This window comes from Scyliorhinus torazame, chromosome 13, assembly GCF_047496885.1.
Source record: "Scyliorhinus torazame isolate Kashiwa2021f chromosome 13, sScyTor2.1, whole genome shotgun sequence".
NCBI lineage: Eukaryota > Metazoa > Chordata > Chondrichthyes > Carcharhiniformes > Scyliorhinidae > Scyliorhinus > Scyliorhinus torazame.
In genome coordinates, this window is record NC_092719.1 from 71304565 (window position 1) to 71326799 (window position 22235).

Here is a 22235-nt window from a genome sequence, read left to right on the forward strand (position 1 = left end):
GTGGTACCCATGTCAATGATCTGGCACGTCTTGCAGAGATTGCCATGGCAGCGTTGTGTGGTGTCGTGGTCGCTGTTCTGAAGGCTGGGTAGTTTGCTGCAAACAATGGTTTGTTTGAGGTTGCGCGGTTGTTTGAAGGCAAGTAGTGGGGGTGTGGGGATGACCTTGGTAAGATGTTCATCTCCATCGATGACGTGTTGAAGGCTGCGAAGAAGATGTCGTAGTTCCTCCACTCCGAGGAAGTACTGGACGACGAAGGGTACTCTGTCGGTTGTGTCCCGTGTTTGTATTCTGAGGAAGTCGGTGTAGTTTTTTGCTGTGGCGCGTTGGAACTGTCAATCGATGAGTCGAGCGCCATATCCCGTTTGTACGAGGGCATCTTTCAGCGTCTGTAGATGTCTTACGCTCCTCCTCGTCTGAGCAGATCCTGTGTGTACGGAGGGCTTGGCCATAGGGGATGACTTCTTTAATGTGTTTAGGGTGGAAGCTGGAGAAGTAAAGCATCGTGAGGTTATCCGTGGGCTTGCGGTAAAGACATGGGTACCAAAGAACAAAGAAGAACAAAGAAAAGTACAGCACAGGAACTGGCCCTTCGGCCCTCCAAGCCGACCATGCTGCCCGGTCTAAATTAAATTCTTCTACACTTCCGGGGTCCGTCTCCCTCTATTCCCATCCTATTCATGTATTTGTCAAGATGCCCCTTAAATGTCACTACCGTCCCTGCTTCCACCACCTCCTCCGGCAGCGAGTTCCAGGCGCCCACTACCCTCTGTGTAAAAAAACTTGCCTCGTACATCTCCTCTAAACCTTGCCCCTCGCACCTTAAACCTATGCCCCCTAGTAATTGATCCCTCTACCCTGGGATAATGCCTCTGACTATCCACTCTGTCTATGCCCCTCATAATTTTGTAGACCTCTATCAGGTCGCCCCTCAACCTCCGTCGTTCCAGTGAGAACAAACCGAGTTTATTCAACATCTCATAGCTAATGCCCTCCATATAGCAGGCAACATCCTGGTACATCTCTTCTGCACCCTCTCTAAAGCCTCCACATCCTTCTGGTAGTGTGGCGACCAGAATTGAACACTATACTCCAAGTGTGGCCTAACTAAGGTTCTATACAGGTGCAACATGACTTGCAAATTTTTATACTCAATGCCCCAGCCAATTAAAGCAAGCATGCTGTATGCCTTCTTGTCTACCTTCTCCACCTGTGTTGCCCCTTTCAGTGGTCTGTGGACCTGTACACCTAGATCTCTCTGACTGTCAATACTCTTGAGGGTTCTACCATTCACTGTATATTCCCTACCTGCACTAGACCTTCCAAAATGCATAACCTCACATTTGTCCAGATTAAACTCCATCTGCCACCTCTCCACCCAAGTCTCAAACAATCTAAATCCTGCTGTATCCTCTGACAGTCCTCATTGCTATCCGCAATTCCACCAACCTTTGTGTAGTCTGCAAACTTACTAATCAGACCAGTTACATTTTCCTCCAAATCATTTATATACTCTACCACCATTACACATGAGAACACCACCCACCAGGGACGCAGTACATACTCGTGCGACTCGGCCAGCGTTGTCTACCTCATACGCTGCAGGAAAGGATATCCCGAAGCGTGGTGCATTGGCGAGACCATGCAGACTCTGTGACAACGGATGAACGGACATCGCGTGACAATCGCCAGGCTGGAATGTTCCCTTCCAGTCGGGAAACACTTCAGCAGTCAAGGGAATTCAGCCTCTGATCTCCACGTAAGCGTTCTCCAAGGCGGCCTTCAGGACGCGCGACTACGCAAAATCACCAAGCAGAAACTTATAGCCAAGTTCCGCACACATGAGTACGTCCTCAACCAGGACCTTGGATTCATGTTGCATTACATTCATCCCCCACCATCTGGCCTGGGCTTGCGAAATCCTACCAATAGTCCTGGCTTGAGACAATTCACACCTCTTTAACCTAGGGTGACCCCTATCTCTGGATCTGTAAAGACTTAATTACCTGCAAATGCTCCCATTCAAAGCATTGTCTTGCATCTTTGACTTTGTCTATATATATCTTTCTGGAACATATCTCTTCATTCACCTGAGGAAGAAGCAGTGCTCCGAAAGCTAGTGATGAAACAAACCTGTTGGACTTTAACCGGCTGTTGTAAGACTTCTTTCTGTGCTCACCCCAGTCCAACGCCGGCATCTCCACATCATGTATGCCAATTTGGACACTTACTGTCCAAGGAATTTGGAATAAAAGGCCTTTTTATTCTTTCTATCAAACTGTACTGCTTCAGGCTGATCTATGTTCTAGTGAATTTGTCACAAGTCTGCTTATTCTTGAAGTTCATTAGTTACATCCTCCTCAGTTGGTTTAGCACACTGGGCTAAATCGCTGGCTTTTAAAACAGACCAAGGCAGGCCAGCAGCACGGTTCGATTCCCGTACCAGCCTCCCCGAACAGGCGCCGGAATGTGGTGACTAGGGGCTTTTCACAGTAACTTCATTGAAGCCTACTCGTGACACTAAGCAATTTTCATTTCATTTCATTCATGTTAGTTATACCCTCCTCATGTTAGTTACATCCTCCGGTTTTGCATCATCCAGACATTAACATTGTGTATCTGATTCCCAAGTCCAAATTGTTCATGAAAATTGTGAACAACATTGACCCCAGCACAAAACCGTCCCATCCTTTGCCAATCAAAGTAACTACCTTGAATTCACTTTGTATTCTGCTTTGTAGCCAACTTCCGCTTTGTAGCCAACTTGCTATCTATTCTACTACTTGTTCTCTGATTCCATATGATCGGACCTAGTCATAAGTCTACTATTAGTATAGAATTTTTGAAAATACATTTGGAAATTTACCCACTATATATTTGGTCCATTTTGGTTGGCATCCATGAGTATACTTTTTGTTCCCCAATTTCAACCAACAACTTCCTATCAACTCTGTTGTGGCACGTATATTGCAGCTCTCTGCCCCTATCCCAGACAACTGTTTCTAACTTTAATTTGGCTGACTTAATGTATTTTTCTGTTATATCCTGCTCTGCATTGCCTGCAGTTTGAAATCAGCTGCAGCTGAATTAAAGCTGGGCGATATTTTTGTTTCTGGGAGTGGAGCAGAACAGCAGTTGGTGGGAGAGCATTAGTATGATGCTGCTGCTGGGTCCACTGTCATTGGAAAAATTGCTTCACAACAAAGGAATCCTGAGGCAACAAATGATTTGCATGTTAGAGAGAACCCCTGCTACTTGTTTTAGGGCAGTGGCATACATTTCCAACCTAGTACTCAAGTTTGTGTTTCTTTTAAAGGACCCTATTTGAAGCAAAATAGATTTCTGCAGCACTCTCACAAACTGAATAATTATATAAAGCAGCTCCTATAATAATATAGACTATTTAGTCCATCAAAGACCACTCATAAATCACTTGTCCTTGTATTTAACTGCAATTCTGATGCTTTTCATTCTGCTAACTTGCTTGGCAGATGTTTCAAATGTTTCTTGCCCCACAATCTTCCTCCGTTCAATGAAGAAGCTTTTTGCACATAAGTCTGTCCATTCACTTTAGTTCTCATTGAATTCTGCTGGCCCTCCTGACTTTTCTTGAAGCAATCTTGCAGGCTCATTTTATCTCTGAAATTTAATACTTGTTATCATTATTTCTGCTAACTAAAACTTTAGACTCTTTGAACCCGGCTCACATTGAGAATCATTCTTGTCGTTATGCTGCATGGAAAATAAAGGGGAAAATAAATAATGCTTGCTCTTCTCTATCCTTTATATATAATTATAATAATATAATAATATAGAGGTCAGGATGCACTTTTCGGTCATTATTATTTAAATCACTTTTTGAAAGCAACATTTTCCAGAATAGCAGTGCACCATGTAAAATACAGAAATAAGATGAGTTTCTGCTCGGATTTGATTCAAACTTCCCTTGCTACAAAGCATCTTATTTTAGCTTTTGCTTCTGTTCTTAGGTGCTGCTGGGTCACAGTCTGGATCTGTTTCTACGTTAAGGTGTAGGCAGGAGGTAAGCAACGGTCTTTAGTCATTGTCATGCAAATTCCTCTTGTGGGAAGAAAAATCTTAGGTTATCTTTTTGAATATAATCTGTAGCTGAATACAATTTTAGACAGTCTCAAGTTCATTTCTGATATTTCAGTATCTAGATTAGAAACAGATCTTCATTTGGTAATTGTTTTACTTGGCAGGGAGAATTTACTTTTTAGTACTGTATTTTGAAGATGGAAAAGCATAAATAGAAAAAATAGTCATCACTCATCCATCTTTTTGTAGTTAGTACACTTTATTTCTGATTATTCAAAGTCATTTTGACACAAACTATTGAATTATTTAGTAATTCAAATTAACTAACATAAGCTAAATGTCAGTGCCAAAAAGGTTATCTAGTAATTATTTAGTCATTTGAATTAGACGACTTTGAATTGAGGAATAGATTGTAATACATAATTTTCTTTCATATGTTTTTGGAATTAAAATGATTGAGCATGATCATGAGTTGATTTGCACAATAAATTTTGGAAGAATATTTGGCATATCTCAAACTGTGCAGTGCATTTATTATATGGACTCTTTAGGAAGATGAAACAGCCCCTCCTCGCCCTCCTCTTCCCCAGTCATATGACTTGACAGAGAGGGCTCCCACAGTTCCCCCTCATCCCAGTGAAAGCATCCTTTGGCCTAGTTCTGCCAGAAACCTGGTGCATCAACCAGACGAAATGAAGATCCACCTTGAACCAGAAGATTCAAAGAATGGAGCAGATTCTGTAAGTGGCTGCTTATTGCCACTGTTTGCCTGTTATACCTGCTCCAACCACCTTTCCCTTACTCATTGTTTTATGTCATGTAATAGTTTCCCTTCCTCGTTTTTTAATTTGGTGGTTTTATTTTTATTATTGTCATTGATCCATTTTTATTAATATCGTTCATGAATAATATCACTGCAAATGAGCTGTCTTGCATAATTGTAGCCTAATAGATCAGTTTTTAAATAGAACCTAAAATGGAATTCTATCCGCAAACTTTGGTTATAATATTTTTAGTCTTGGGGCATATTCTGGCAACTGTTTGATAGTTTCCCTCCCAAGTGGCCTGCCCCAGCATCAGCAATTGTTAAGATAAATCTTACTGAATCTTTTTTCATTTTCAAACAAACAGAAAAATGGAAATGTTGGCTGAAGGTTTCTGAATTGGTGCCAAACTGAACAGAATTATGGATTTTAGTGTTTTTAAAAAGTAATGAATTTGCTTCATCAAGGGTGTAGTGTATTTTTGCGTAGTTTAGATGGTATACTCATTGGCTTTCAATTACTTCACAGCAGGACAGCTCATTTAATGAGTCTAACTTTAACATGCTAGTTTAAAAACGTATTCCATCAGTGGGATAAGTACTAAAACTGCTGTTATACTACAATTAGTAATGTCGAACCGGCTCTTACCAGTATTTCTGGAATGTACTGAGCAGCTGCTGAACCCAGTTTAAATTGTAGACTATACATCCCTTTTAAGTTCAGTAACATGTAAGTTGTGCAGATGCCTGGTTAAATGTGCAGAATGCAGCTTCCCTGCTAATGTTCCATGTTATTAGAGACAGCAGCATGCTATGTGTAAAAATAAAGTCCTGGGAGATCCAATGAGCCAATTATTAAAAATCTGGCTTTACACCAATCTCGTGAGCCTACTAAAGGAGTGGTTCATGCATCTTTGGGCATAAGTGCTCTTGAAAGTCAGTATAAAGCTTTACCCTAGAGTTTTCAAAGACTCAACCAGAGTTAGATTGCCATTCAGTGTTGGTGCACATGGGAAACTGATTTGCAGTGACACCAAAAGGGTAAGATAACAGAATCCCAAACATCCACTCTGTTCACAGGCCAAGCGACTTAATTCGCTTTCAAACTCGTTTTATTATTGATATGAGACTTTTACTACCTTTCAAATGTTCCTTAATTTAAAAAATATAGATATTTCTATCAATGTTCACAGCCAATTAAAACATTTGCAGCAATCCTAAATTCAGAATAAGTGGATGCATGCCCTTCAAGTTATGCTATTTTACTTAAGATCAGATAAAAGCAGCATGAAAGAATTGATGGTTTTGATTATACCTGTTGGTGCACATTTTGTATGAATGGGAAGTTATTCAAATTTTTGATTCTTATATCAAACATTGCCACCTAAGTGAAAGGAACTGTATGCAATTTTCCATTTGTCTATTATTGGACTAATAATCAAGGTTTTTTTCAAATACTCCCGATTAAGAGAGCATAATAATCTACTGAACACAAAATACTTTACTACAGGGTCCTGATTATCGACTATACAAGAGTGAACCAGAACTGACAACTGTCACAGAGGTTGATGAATCAAATGTGGATGAGAAATCAGAAGTAGTACCTGACAAAGAAGGTGTCACATCTAAAGGTAGCTGTTGTATGTTTAGAATGGGATTCATGTGTCCAGATCGCTCTTAACCTGATTACATGTCCTTGATCATATTCAAATTGAGTGTAGTCAGCCGAAAACTAACATGTTCCTTATGAACAGATAATTCAGATTTGAACCAGTTAAATGTTAATATTGTTAGGACCTATATCAAAGGTAGAAAAGCTTTCACACAGCTGGTTTTCATGACAATTTCACTGTAATCTTCTTCTATTGTTGAATCCAAACAGATGTCAAGACAATAGGCTGAAATAGGAGCAAGAGTAAGCCATTTAACGTTTTGAGCCTGTTCCTCCATTCAGTGAGATCAGGGCTTATCTGTGACCTAAATCCATATAATCCATCTTTGTCCAATATCCTTTAATACCTTTGGAAAGCAAAAGTCTCAGATTATATGTATCATATTTAACATTTGCAGTTGATCTCGCATCAACTGCTGTTGCAGGAGATGGTTCCAAACATTTACTATCCTTCGTGTGTAGAATTGTTTCCTAATTTCACTCCTGAGTGATCCGGCTCTAATTTTTAAATTATGCCTCCTAATTATGCCTCTTGACTCGCCAACCAACAATTTTTCTCTACCTTATCTGTTCCCCTTACAAACTTTTATCAAGTTACGCCTTATTATTCCTAGTGCCAGGGAACACAACTCTAGTTTGTGTAGGCTGGTGTATGATTCAGGAAAACCTATGTCGCATTCCTACCAAGGCCACTATATCCCGTCTAAGATGTAGTGGCCAATACTGCTCACAGTACTCCAGGCGTGGCCTAGTGAGGACTTTATATACCGAAGTATGACTTTTAAGCCCTGTTGTATTCTATTCCTCTAAATATAAAGGGCAGCATCCCATTCGCTTTATTAATTATTTTCTACATTAGTTCATGACATTTTAATGATCTGTGTACTTGGACTCCATGTCTCCACTGTTTCTAACCTTTCACCTTTTATAAAGCACCCTATACTATTGTTTTTAGACCCCGCTTGTCCAGAGTTTTGCTCATTCAAGTAATCTGTTAACATTTATTTGTAATTTCATGTTTCGATCTATAGTGCTACACATATTTGTGTCATCGATAAATTTGGATTTGTAACTTCTATCCTATCATCAAAGTAATTAAAGAATACAGTGGAATAATTGGGGCCCCAACACATATCTTTGTCGGCCACCAATAATCACATTCTGCCAATTAGGGTACCTGACCATATTCCAACTCTGTCTCCCGCCATCCTGGCATTTTCCTAACCAAGTCAATAATTTGCTTTTAGTTCCTTGGATGTCAACTCTGGTTTACAGTCTTTTATGAAGGACTTTATCAAATGCTTTCTGAAGTCCATATAAATAGCATCCATAGACATTCCCCTGTCTTGTGATGTTTGCATTTGGAATTTTTCCTGGTATGATCATGTCACCTGTGGATGGAAGAGTGAACCTGCATATGGAGTTCCTTCAGAATCAGCTTAAAATGCCCCAGTGTCAAGTAAGGAAACAGAACTGATGCCTAAGGATCAGCTGTCCTCTTCTCCTGACTAATGAGGGTTGTATGTTAGAAATGTGGGGAAATAGGAGAACTGTGTTACTAAATCCTCACGGGTCGGATCACTTACTTGAAGTCAGAAAGAAAAATGCAATTCCTGACAAGAAACCAGTATGGAATTAGCCTTTGTATCACTAGTAAGGATAATCCAATGGACAAGAAGGAACAAATCCAAGTGTAAAAATCAGGTTTCTGATTTATTTAAGTTCCAACACATTTACTAGCTAATAAAATCCAAAATAACACCTTTTGTGTTTTTCTTGCCATATCGTTCTCTTCCTGTAACCAAATTAAGCAGATGAGACAAAACTATGCCATTTGACTCTGTGAGTTACCAAGGAGGCAGCCCTCTGCTGATTCAAACCAAGATCCCTTCTGTCCTGAGACATACCACATCTGAATTGATAAAAAGGTCTTCCTGGGGTGTCTGCATGCCTGTGCACTGTGTATTAATAAATAAGATAAACTTCCATTGTGTGCCCTGAATATTTCAGCCTTCATTATTATTTTTTGAAATTCACCGTGGTTAGTTTTATTTTGTATTCATTCATTTGATGTGAGTATTGTGGGCAAGGCCAGAATTTATTGCCCATCCCTCTTTGCCCTCGAGACAGTAAAGGAATGGCAATAGAGTTCTGTAGCCACCTAAAATGGCTGACTCCCAATTAATTTGGCCAAACCCCGATGTAAAATGGCGAACTGGAAAGGCTGATGGGAAAATCAGCCAACAGGGCACAAACGGACAGCTGCAGACAGAACAGTGTATTCGGCTCTGGGGAAGTCGGCCCAGACCGATACCTGCAGCCATTAGCAGCACATCAACCCAGCCAACTGCAGTTTAATCGGCGATCCCCGGGAACAATTGCAACAAATTAGCAATTGAAAGCCGATCCAGACCTCGGCGCCAGCAGTGGCCGAGACAAAGAAAGGTGAACGAACCCCCCCCCCGATCAAGGAATCGCCCCATTATTGGAGCATATCGAACCCAGTGATTGGGACCAAGTCCAATCACTTGGGACCAGGGTCAAGGTCCGCCCCGAGAGGCGGGAAGCCCTTGGGAACTATAAAGATAAGGGGCCAAGTTCAGATCGACCCTTCTTCTCCTACTCACAACCTTCGAGACCCTTCGACGAAAGAACAAGTAAGTCTTACTCCAGCGATCACTACCTGATAGGTGTTCCAGACTATCAACCCGTACCAGCCTTTTTGAATCCCTCAGGCCAGACCCAATTCGATAAGCCATTCATTTCCCTGACCTGGTGGGCCATCACCAAAGTTAAGTATTGGCCTTTAGTGGTAGGTAATAGTCTAGAGGTAGTATTATTGTATAAGTATTTATTGCTGTATATAATAAATGATCGTTGATTTAACATTTACTAAGTGGTGTGCTGTATTATTAATCATTATTCGAGCTTGAACCACGTGGCAGTATCATAAAGATACCTGGCGACTCGTGAGCAAAGGTGACAGAATTAGAGCTAATAAAACTAAGGCTAATAAGAGCAACAGTTCCAAGTTAGAATGATGTGCGAACTGGAGGGAGACCTGCAGGTAGTAGTGTTCTTATACCTTTGAGCCTAAGGTGGTAGAGGTCATGAGTTTGCAAGAGGCTGCCAAAGGAGTCCTTGTCAAGTTACTTATGTGTATTTTGTACCATCTTGTGAATGATACACACTATTGCTATGTTGGGCGAGTGATGGAGGGAATGAATGTTTAGGTGGTGGGTGGATGAAATGCCCAATCAAGCAGGTTGCTTTGCTCTGGATGGTGTAGCGCGTCTTGAACGTAGGAGCTGCACCCATCCAGGCAAGTGGAGAATATTCCATCGCACTCTAGATTTGTGTCTTGTTGATGGTGAACAGACTTTGGGAGTCAGGCGATGAATTACTTGCCTCAGAATTTACAACTCCTGACCAGCTTTTGAAACCACAGTATTTATGGCTAGTCATATTCTGTTCATTGGTCACCCCAGAATGTTGATTATAAGGATTTCAGCCATGGTAATGTCATTGAACGTCATGGGGAGATGGTTAGATTCACTCTTCCAGTGCCTGCCATTTGTTTGGCATGGATATTACTTGCCACTTTCAGCCCAGGCCTGAATAGTATGCAAATCTTGCTGCATGTGAGCACGAACTGCTTCAGGATCTCAAGGAGTTGCAAAATGTACTGAACATTCTACAATTATCAGTAAAAATTCCCACTTCTGACCTTACGATGGAGGGAAGATCATTGATGAGGCAACTGAAGATGTTTAGATCTAGGACACTACCCTGAGGAACTCCTGGCGTGGTGTCCTGGGCTGAGATGATCGGTTTCCGACGACCACAACCATATGCCTTTATGCTAGGTATGACTCCAACCAGTTCAGAGTTTTCCCCCTGATTCTTCAGTTTTGCTTGGACTCCTTGATGCCAGCCTTGATCCGATGCTGTCTTGATGTCAAGGGTGACCCTCACTTCACCCTGGAATGCAGTTCTTTTGTCCAGGACTGGTCCCAGACTGTAATGAGGATTGGACCAGGTGGCCCTGGTAGAAGATAAACTGAGCATAAGTTATTGCTGAGTAAGTGCCACAAGATAGTACTGGCACTGACAGCTTCCATCACTTTTCTAATGATTGAAGGCCGACTGAATGGGAGATAATTTGGCTGTTTGGATTTGTTGTGCATTTTGTGGACAGGACATAGCTGGACAATTTTCGCATTGTTCAATAGATGTTTTTTATTCATTCATGGGATGTGGGCATTGCTGGCTATTCCAGCATTTATTACCTGGGTCATCTGTAGGCCAGACCAGGTATGGATGGCAGATTTCCTTCCCTAAAATACATTGGCAAACCAGGTGGGTTTTTACAACAATTGACAATGGTTTCATGGTCATCTTTAATTTTAATTGAATTCAGATTTCATCATCTGCCGTGGTGGGATTTGAACCGCGGTCCCCAGAACATTACCCTAGGTCTCTGGATGACTAATCCAGTGACAGTACCACTCCACCATCGCCTCCCCACTAAATAGATGCTAATGTTGCAGCTGTAATGAAACAACTTTGCACAGACCACAGCTAGTGCTGGTTCATATGTCTTCAGAATTTGATGAGAGATTTTCCCTTTGCTGCATCTGTTGACTTCAACTATTCCTTAACAACACATGGAATGAATCAAATTGGCTGAAGACTGGCATCTGTGATGCTGGATAATCCAATTAGAACTTGTGGCTGAAGATGCTTGCAAATTCTTCAGCCTCTGGGGTCCCTTATAATTGAGGTTGAAAATGTTTGTGACGCCTCCCCCTCTGGTTAGTTGTTTATCCGTTTGTCACCATTCATGATTGGATGTGGAAGGTCTATAGAACATGGATCCAATCCATTGGTTGTAAGGATCGCTCTGCTCTGTAGAATGCTTAGGGTGCATGTAGCTTCATTAGCATCTCAGTTTTAGGTATGCTTAGTGCTGCTCCCATAGGTCAATGTAATGTACCTGGTGTGTGGGTGAAGCGAAATATCATGCTTCTTGCTTTTAGTTTGCTTCCCATTTTCAGCCTACACTGCTGGCTAGCAGCAACATGAAAAGCACATGTCTCTCCGTGTCAATACATAGCCTCTCCATCAACAAATCCACTGCTGCCCCTCCTTATGGTGACATACAGAAACTTGGTCCCTCACAGCCCCAGGCTAAAGCTTCAGAGGAAATCTGGCGAGTTTTGGCCCCCAGGCAATGCAATGTGCAGGTTCACCAGCATGTGGACACCCTTGGCACTTATGAACCAAACTCCCAACTATGGGCAAAATAGCTCCATTGTCTTGTGGACACCCCAGTAGAGTTGAAGGCTAATGAAGTAAAACCTGACAAAACATCTGGAATGGAGCCCAAAGGTGGACTGATGTCCAATATGTTATATCACTTTTCAACAAATGTTGCAACCATACTAAATGTAGTGCTGTACATTCCTTTGAACCAGACCTTGGAGGTCAAGAGGGGTACCCTGACATTTGGGCAGCCAGGATTTCCATACATTTTCTGCAGCTTGTGTGATGGAGAGGAAGTTAGCATTTTGCAGCAAAACTGCAAACATGGGTGACAGCAGTTACAAGTGATAAGTACAACACATTTAGTATAATGAACAGGTGCTATGGGGCTTCTCTTACAGTGGAAGGAATCATCACATTCCGCTGGTCAACATGAGGCAGGCTGCCCCCAACTAATAAGGTGCTGACCTTTAAAACTAAACATTTGGGCAGCACGGTAGCATTGTGGATAGCACAATTGCTTCACAGCTCCAGGGTCCCAGGTTCGATTCCGGCTTGGACCACTGTCTGTGCGAGTCTGCACATCCTCCCCGTGTGTGCGTGGGTTTCCTCCGGGTGCTCCGGTTTCCTCCCACAGTCCAAAGATGTGCAGGTTAGGTGGATTGGCCATGATAAATTGCCCTTAGTGTCCAAAATTGCCCTTAGTGTTGGGTGGGGTTACTGGGTTATGGGGTTAGGGTGGAGGTGTTGACCTTGGGTAGGGTGCTCTTTCCAAGAGCTGGTGCAGACTCGATGGGCCGAATGGCCTCCTTCTGCACTGTAAATTCTATGATCTATGAAGAATCAAGCGGAGGAAGATGATATAAACTAAAGAGACAGGACAAGGCAAGAGAGCAAGATAGCAATAAGGGAATTGATAATCTGACTGGCAGGAAGGGACAGGGTGTACATACTCAAAAGTGCACCCACCAGTTGATAAGGCTAGAAGGTTGCAAAAATAATAACACAGAATTAAAGGCACTCATTGTGAATGCTGTGTGCATTCAGAAAAGGTAGATGATTTGACAGCACAAATGGAAACACATAGAAGGTATGATCCGATTGCTGCACGGTAGCACAGTGGTTAGCACTGTTACTTCACAGCGTCAGAGTCCTGGGTTCGATTACCGCTTGGGTCACTGTCTGTGCGGAGTCTGCACATTCTCCCCATGTCTGCGTGGGTTTCCTCCGGGTGCTCCGGTTTCCTCCCACAAGACCCAAAAGATGTGCTTGTTGGACGAATTGGACATTCTGAATTCTCCCATCGTGTACCCGAAAAAGCGCCATAGTGTGGCGACTAGGGGATTTTCACAGTAACTTCATTGCAGTGCTAATGTAAGCCTACTTGTGACAATAAGAAAGAGTATTATTATTAAGATGTGGCTGCAGAGTGACCAAGGCTGGGAACTGAATGATAGGCAGAAGGAAAAGGAGGTGGGGGTAGTTGTCAATAAAGGATGAGATCAGCACATTAATGAGAAGGGATCTTAGATCAGAAGATCAAGATGTAAAATCAGTTTGGGTGGAACTAAACAACAAGGAGAAAATATTAGTGGGTGTTATTATTAGGCCACCAAACAGTAATATTAATGTAGGTTCTGATATAAATCAAAAATTAAACGTGCATGTGACATGGGTAATACAATAATCATGAGGGGGAACTTTAATCCAGATATAAACTGGCTAAACCTATTTTGTACTAATGATGTGGGGGAACAATTCCTGGTACATATAAAGGATGATTTGTTTGAACAGTATGTTGAGGAACTAGCAAGATAATGGATTATTTTAGATCTAGTCTTATGCAATGAGAAATGGCTGATTAATAACCTTAGTGTAAAGGAGCCTCCAGAAAAGAATGACCACAATATAATAGAAGTTTACCTTATTTGAAAGTGATGTAGTTCAATCCTAAACTAGTGAATTTAATCCATGCTTGTCCAGCCACTGGTCGACGGGCTGAATATGGTCCCTCGGGTATTTCAATCCGGCCTGCCACATCTTTGAGCTTGACCATTGAAGATTTCATGGTCAGAATTTTGAAAAATGCTGCGAGCCTGCTCATCCAATGACAGCTGTTTTTTCCGTACATTAGCTGCTCAACAAGTCCCACTTAATGGCCACTTAAGGGCTGTTTCTCACCCAGCTTGAAGCTGGCGGGCAGATGTTATCTCAAGGGGGAATCGCATCAATAAAGATAGTTGGATCTTGGGCGAGAGGATGGGGGGGTGTTTGCACCTCCATCAAAAGCCTCTGGAACAGCCCACCCCTTAAGACATAATGACCTCCAGACCTCCCTGATTGCCTCTCCCCAGCCTATCTCCCAAGATCCAATCACATCCATCGCAGATCGCCCAGGTGTTCCCTACCCTCTCGCCCTGGGTACCTACCACTTACTTTGTATTCCAGTTCCAGGACTTTGTGCTGAGCAGCTCCTGCAGTACCCCTTCCAGCCACTGCAACGCTATGCTTGGAGGACTGTCAAATTGGCTGGCAGCTCTCCAAGGCGGGACTTTCTGCCGAGCGAGGGGCAGAAGTCCAACCTGCTGTCAATCAACGCTCATTATCCCGGGGATGATAGGGGAGGACCAAACTGGATTTGTTAAGGGTAGACAGCTCGATGCTAACGTCCGGAGGCTTTTAAATGTAATTATGATGCCCTCAGAAGGAGAGGAGGTGGTAGTGATGGATGCGGAGAAGGCTTTTAATTGGGTGGAGTGGGAGTATCTGTGGGAGACGCTGGGAGGTTTTGGGTTTGGTGAGGGCTTTATTGACTGGGTGCGATTGCCAAACCAAGCGCCCATAGCGAGCGTGTGCACGAACCGGCTGAGGTCGGGGTATTTTAAGCTACACCGAGGGATGAGGCAGGGGTGCCCCCCCTCTCCCCGTTGCTGTTGCTCTGGCTATGGAGCCGTTGGCCATGCACTGAGAGCATCCAGGAATTGGCAGGGGCTGGTTCGGAGGCGGTGGAGCATCGGGTTTCGCTTTATGCGGACAATCTGCTCTTGTACATTTCGGACCCGGTGGAGGGGATGGGGGAGGTTATGCAGATCTTGGGGGAATTTGGCAGGTTTTCGGGGTATAAATTGAACATGGGAAAAAGTGAATTGTTCGTGATCCATGCAAGGGGGCAGGAGAGGAGACTGAAGGAGCTGCTGCTTAGGATGGTAGAGAGGAGCTTTCGCTATCTGGGAATACAGGTGGCTCGGAAATGGGAGGCACTACACAAGCTTAACCTAACCCGGCTGGTAGAACAAATGGAAGGGGACTTTAAAAGATGGGACATGCTCCCGCTATCGTTGGCGGGGAGGGTACAGACCGTGAAAATGACGGCCCTCCCCAGTTTGTTTTTCAGTACCTCCCCATCTTCATCCTTAAGGCCTTTTCAAGCGGGTGAACAAGATTATTTTGGGTTTTGAATGGGCGAATAAAACCCCGCGAGTGAAGAAAATGTTGTTGGAGTGCAACTGGGGGTGGGTTGGCACTGCCGAACTTCTGCAACTACTACTGGGTGGCTAATATAGCCATAATTAGGATGTGGGTAATGGGGGAGGGGTCGGCATGGGAGCGGATGGAGGCGCCGTCATGCAAGGGCACCAGTTTGGGAGCATTGGTAACGGCACCTCTGCTGTTCTTGCCGGCCCGTTACTCCACTAGCCCGGTGGTGGTGGCGGCACTGAGGATCTGGGGGCAATGGAGGAGGTATAAGAAGGTGAAGGGTGCATCGGTCTGGACCCCGATTTGCAATAACCACAGGTTTGCACCGGGCAGGATAGATGGCGGGTTCCAGAGCTGGCTGAAAGCAGGAATTAGAAGGATGGGGGAGTCTATTCATAGACGGGAGTTTTTCCAGTCTAAAGGCGCTGGAGGATGAGTTCAAGCTGCCGCCGGGGAATGGTTTCAGATATTTACAAGTGCGGGACTTTCTGAGGAAACAGGTGTTTGCTTTCCCGCTGTTGCCCCCACGGGGGATACAGGATAAAGTAGTCTCTGGTACCTGGGTGGGGGAGGGGAATGTGTGAGATGTCTATCAGAAGTTGTTGGAGGCGGAGGAAACCCCGGTGGAGGACTGAAAGGCAAGTGGGAGGAGGAGTTAGGTGGAGAGTTAGAGGCGGGTCTGTGGGTGGACGCCCTAGGCATGGTTAATTCCTCATCATCATGTGCCAGGCTCAGTCTAATACTGTTTAAATTGGTACACCGGGCACACATGACGGCGGTGAGGATGAGCAAGTTTTTCGGGGTAGAAGATAGATGTGCGGGAAGTCCAGCAAACCATGTCCACATGTTTTGGGCATGCCCGAAGCTTAGAGAGTTTTGGCAGGGTTTTGCCAAAGCAATGTCCAGGGTGCTAAACATGCGGGTGGTGCCGAGTCCAGAGGTAGCAATCTTTGGAGTGTCAGAAGATCCAGGAGTTCAGGGAGTGAAAGAGGCCAATGTTCTGGCCTTTGCCTCCCTGGTAGCCCAGAGACGGATCCTTTTAATGTGGAGGGACTCAAAGCCCCCGAGTGTGGAGACTTGGGTCAGTGGCAGAAGCAGCATTCCGAGGGGGGGGAGGGGGGAGAGCGGGAGCGGGTAGGTGCAATATGGTTGAGGGATGTACAGAAGGGGTCGGGTGGGAAATGTCTATTTTACCATGTTGATGTTTATGTTGTGATGTGGAGATGTCGGCGTTGGACTGGGGTGAGCACAGTACGAATTCTTACAACACCAGGTTAAAGTCCAACAGGTTTGTTTCGATGTCACTAGCTTTCGGAGCGCTGCTCCTTCCTCAGGTGAATGAAGAGGTATGTTCCAGAAACACATATATAGACAAATTCAAAGATGCCAAACAATGCTTGGAATGCGAGCATTAGCAGGTGATTAAATCTTTACAGATCCAGAGATGGGGTAACCCTGGGTTAAAGAGGTGTGAATTGCATCAAGCCAGGACAGTTGGTAGGATTTTGCAGGCCAGATGGTGGGGGATGAATGTAATGTGACATGAATCCCAGGTCCCGGTTGAGGCCGCACTCATGTGTGCGGAACTTGGCTATAAGTTTCTGCTCGGCGATTCTGCGTTGTCGCGCGTCCTGAAGGCCGCCTTGGAGAATGCTTACCCGGAGATCAGAGGCTGAATGCCCTTGACTGCTGAAGTGTTCTCCGACTGGAAGGGAACATTCCTGCCTGGTGATTGTTGCGCGATGTCCGTTCATTCGTTGTTGCAGCGTCTGCATGGTCTCGCCAATGTACCACGCTTCGGGACATCCTTTCCTGCAGCGTATGAGGTAGACAACGTTGGCCGAGTCGCAGGAGTACGTACCACGTACCTGGTGGGTAGTGTTCTCACGTGTAATAGTGGTATCCATGTCGATGATCTGGCACGCCTTGCAGAGATTGCCATGGCAGGGTTGTGTGGTGTCGTGGTCACTGTTCCGAAGACTGGGTAGTTTGCTGCAAACAATGGTTCGTTTGAGGTTGCGCGGTTGTTTGAAGGCAAGTAGTGGGGGTGTGGGGATGACCTTGGCAAGATGTTCATCGTCATCAATGACGTGTTGAAGGCTGTGAAGAAGATGACGTAGTTTCTCCGCTCCGGGGAAGTACTGGACGACGAAGGGTATTCTGTCGGTTGTGTCCCATGTTTGTCTTCTTCACAGCCTTCAACACGTCATTGATGACGATGAACATCTTGCCAAGGTCATCCCCACACCCTCACTACTTGCCTTCAAACAACCGCGCAACCTCAAACGAACCATTGTTTGCAGCAAACTACCCAGTCTTCAGAACAGTGACCACGACACCACACAACCCTGCCATGGCAATCTCTGCAAGACATGCCAGATCATCGACATGGATACCACTATTACACGTGAGAACACTACCCACAAGGTACGTGGTACGTACTCCTGCGACTCGGCCAACGTTGTCTACCTCATACGCTGCAGGAAAGGATGTCCCGAAGCGTGGTACATTGGCGAGACCATGCAGACGCTGCAACAACGAATGAACGGACATCGCGCAACAATCACCAGGCAGGAATGTTCCCTTCCAGTCGGAGAACACTTCAGCAGTCAAGGGCATTCAGCCTCTGATCTCCGGGTAAGCATTCTCCAAGGCGGCCTTCAGGACGCGCGACAACGCAGAATCGCCGAGCAGAAACTTATAGCCAAGTTCCGCACACATGAGTGCGGCCTCAACCGGGACCTGGGATTCATGTCACATTACATTCATCCCCCACCATCTGGCCTGCAAAATCCTACCAACTGTCCTGGCTTGATGCAATTCACACCTCTTTAACCCAGGGTTACCCCATCTCTGGATCTGTAAAGATTTAATCACCTGCTAATGCTCGCATTCCAAGCATTGTTTGGCATCTTTGAATTTGTCTATATATGTGTTTCTGGAACATACCTCTTCATTCACCTGAGGAAGGAGCAGCGCTCCGAAAGCTAGTGACATCGAAACAAACCTGTTGGACTTTAACCTGGTGTTGTAAGAATTCGTACAATGTTTATGTTATAATTGCTTTTGTTATTGTTCTAAAAATTTTGCAAATACTTCAATAAAAATATATATTTTTTTAAATCAACGGTCATTGGCACGTAAAATGGCATTCAGGCTATTGGAGTCAACGCAATGTGGAAATTTAGGTCTATGTTTTTCATGCACTCCTGTACAGCAATGAGACCGGGACAACACTTGCTAGGCAGGAAAAAAAGCCGAACAGCTTCCATCTTCACTGTCTCAGATATATCCTCGGTATGTCTTGGTGAGACAAGGTCACCAACTCAGAGGTCCTGGAGGTAACACAATAAGAACTAAAAAGCAAATCATGATTTCTTCAACTCCAACTTTATTGTGTTCAATAATCACTTCTCAGCAACTCCACAGTGCCACCTATCCCTTTTGCAATCAATCAAACAATAAGTGCATGGTTTTTAAACAATTAAAGGACCAATTCTAACTTAAACACAGGGGAACATTAACTCATTCCTAAAACTGGAGCGTGCTAATTCTGAAAGCATACAATCATTATTAAGCCAACAATGTCTGTGCCTGCTTGGTCATATTCATGGATGGTTGATGGCCATATGTCCAAAGAACTCCTTTACGGTGTGCAGGCCACTGAGTCACGACCTGCTGGACATCCTCACCACTGCAAAAGGTCACCTGCTTGCCAGATATGAAGATGGAAGACATTGACACACAGTGGGTAACAATTGCCAATGGCCAAGATTTCTAGAGGCTGACTATTTGGAGAGGCATCAGAAGAAGCGAGGAGAAATGGAAAGCTGAGGTGGCTGAGAAGAGGGCCCACAGACAACAAAAAGGCAAACAAATCCTGCATAGCTCACTGAATTCACCTTCAGCAAGTGCGGCAGAGACTGCCAGAGTGGAACTCTTCCATCACACCTGGTGATGTTTAGCAGAGTTTTCCACCAATGCACAAACTATTGCTTCATGTGACGAAGGGCTATCACAGGGCCCTGCTCCTGGCATGCTGCCCTGCACTTATCATTGAACCAGTGTTAGTTCCTTGAGTTGAGGGTAATACTGGAGTGAGGGGTATGCCAGGCCAAGAAGTTGTAGATTATTGTTAAATATAATTCTGCTGTTGTTGATGCCCCATCTCATGCATGCCCAGTTTTGACTGCTAGATCTATTCTGAATCGAACCCATTTTACAGTGGTAATTCTGCACAATACAATGGAGGATGTCTTGAGTGTAAAGACAGGACGTTATCTCCATAGGACTGTGCAGTGATCACTCCAATCAATGCTTTCATGAATCTGTGATTGCAAACTTGATGGAGTTGAGTAGGACTTTCCCTCTTATTGGCCCTGACAACACCTACTGCAAGCCAAGTCTGGCAAATAAGTCTTTCAGAACTCAGATGGGTCAGTAGTGGTGTTATTGAGCCACTCTTGGTGATGGATATTGAAGTCCACACCCAGACATACTAGTCCAGTAACATTTCTTCAAAGTTCTGCCAAATGTGTCACACGTCCAAAACAGTCCAGCAATACTCAAGGATAAATTTTCTCAGTTTCAACTTAGCTCAATAGGTTGCATTGTCATCTTTAAGTCAGCTGGTTATGGATTCAAATCCCATTTCAAGACTTGAATACAGTCTAGCTTCAATGTATTGCTGAGAGACTGCTGCAATGTCAGAGGTTCTGTCAGTGGATGAAATGTTTAATTGGCAGCATGTCTGCCTGCTCAGGTTGACTTAAAAGATCCCTTGATTATTAAAGCTTTATGTAGAACTAATAGAGTTTTTGTGATGGTACATCTTAAATTCACAAGACAGAAAAATGCCCGAGAAGTCCAGCATTCTGAGCACTTCACCCAAAATTTAATTAGAGCAAGTTCAGATTCATAAAATACACCACAGACATTTGTTGAATTTCTTGTACATTTTCTAGGAAATTGCTAACTCGACCCAATAACGGTTTATAAAATATCTGATTACCTCATTGCCCTCGCAGCTAAAATATATGCAGAATGCCTGTGTATGAAGAGGCTCAACGATAAAATGTTGTGTTTTATCTATGATTCAATGAGCAAGTTTCCAGTTGCAATAGTGTTTTTGAAATAAAAGTACATCTTATAACTCATAACGTTTTTAAAAATAAGACACAAGCAAATACATGAAATGTCCTATTTTAAGCTGTTGCTTTTTTTAATTTGTTGGTTTCAGGTTGCTGGCGGGAATTTGCAGCATGATGAATGTAAACTTATTATTACGTACATTTTATATTCAGTATGTTGCATGAGATGGACAGTAAAGGTTTTTTTGAAAGCTATTTATTTAACAGAACTTTCACACATTTGCAGGTTTGTCTTTTCCAGTTGGTATAGTCCCTCCTAGAAGCAAATCCCCAATGCCTGAATCTTCTACAATTGCATCTTACGTTACATTAAGAAAGCATAGAAAGATGGATGGAGCTGCACCTCACGTGGTATGTATAAGGAGACTACTGTATGAATAATGTAAACTGAAGTACAGCACCCTTAAAATTTAGTGCAACTTGCAGATACTTTTTTTTAATTTACAAATGGAATCTAAAATTCTTCGAGGGAAAGTAACATTTTTAAAGTCCTTCAACTTGTACTGAGAACCATATAGCTCTTGAAATGTTTATCGTTCACAATTCTTTTTTTAATAAATTTAGAGCACCTGATTAATTTTTTCTAATTAAGGGGCAATTTAGCATGGCCAATCCACCTACCCTGCACATCTTTGGGTTGTGGGGGCGAATGTGTAAACTCCACACAGAAAGTGACTCAGAGCCAGGATCAAACCTGGGACCTTGCCGCCATGAGGCAGCAGTGCTAACCCACTGTGCCACCGTGCTGCCCTCGTTCACAATTCTGAAAAGTTTTTATGCACACTCCAATGTTAACTGGAATGGGGAAACTAAATTCTTCTGATTTAGCTCAGCCCCGGTTTGACTCTTTCATGTTCCCAATCTTCAAAGTAAAAAGTCTTGTTTCTTCCCTAATTTAAAGCTTTGAGACTTCATATGAAGCGTGTTGTACAAACTGTTAGTCACTGACAATTTCTGTGCACTTAATAAATCTGGTGAGTATGAATAAACACCATATGCTCTGGTCGCTCAAAACCTACACGATTGGTGTCCTGCAGCACAGCTAAAAGGCTGGGCTAGGAGCAAGGCATGCTGATTTTAAGAACATAATGAAAATGGGTGAAAAGTAGAAGCCACTGAGAGGAAGGATTTACTTGTTTCTTTCCCCTCAATCAAACCGCCTATTTGTTAAATGTGATTAAATGTTATTATTACAGGAAAGACCAAGGAGTGCAGTTGAGCAGCTTTTCCTGGCAGAAGGTCCACGACCTCGAATGAGTGTTGAGGAGCAGCTTGAAAGGATAAAACGTCATCAGCAAGCTTCTCTAAAAGATAAAAGGAAAGGATTGAGTTTGATAACTCTGCAAGATCAGTCACCAGCAAAGAGCCTTTCAAGGGAAAAGAACCCGACAAAACCAATTCATTCCGGAGACAAGTATTCAGTAAGTTCAATAATTGCATTTGAGCAAATGATTTTGGGAGGGGTGTGTGTGAGGTTCAGGGGCAAAGAATATACTGGAAATGTCACCCTGTCGCTTTTTTATGAAAGCACAAATAAATAACAACATTTTTTCCAGTTTATTGGAGTAAAATATTTTTTTTTAATTTTAATTTTTGTGCATGAGAAAGATCCTTACGCTCATCTGCAAGTTACTGGCAAGTCAGTTGAAACACTCCGCTGTTCAATATATCAGTTCTGATCAGAATCTGAAAAGTAGATCAGAATGTTTCGCCCAAGCATGTTTCTCTCACATGCACATCAATTTTTAAACTACATATATTTCCATTTAATGAATTGGTTGGCAAGACTCGTCCATAATTAGTAGATTCTGATTTTATGCAGATGCATGCGTAGATTTAACTTGATCAA

At 43.4% G+C, this 22235-nt stretch overlaps 1 protein-coding gene across 12 annotated transcripts in view; it reads left to right on the forward strand.

Annotated features, from left to right (window-relative positions):
* plekha5 (pleckstrin homology domain containing, family A member 5) overlaps window positions 1-22235 on the forward strand; it is a 525939-nt gene that overhangs the window by 474418 nt on the left and 29286 nt on the right. For 10 of the 12 annotated variants that reach the window (XM_072471741.1, XM_072471740.1, XM_072471738.1 and 7 more), the window contains 5 exons: window positions 3990-4042; window positions 4611-4799; window positions 6333-6453; window positions 20613-20737; window positions 21583-21807. In XM_072471741.1, the coding sequence (XP_072327842.1) occupies window positions 3990-4042; window positions 4611-4799; window positions 6333-6453; window positions 20613-20737; window positions 21583-21807 (713 nt within the window). The remainder of the gene's footprint in view (window positions 1-3989; window positions 4043-4610; window positions 4800-6332; window positions 6454-20612; window positions 20738-21582; window positions 21808-22235) is intronic. The other 2 variants (XM_072471744.1, XM_072471749.1) reach the window with 1 other exon arrangement.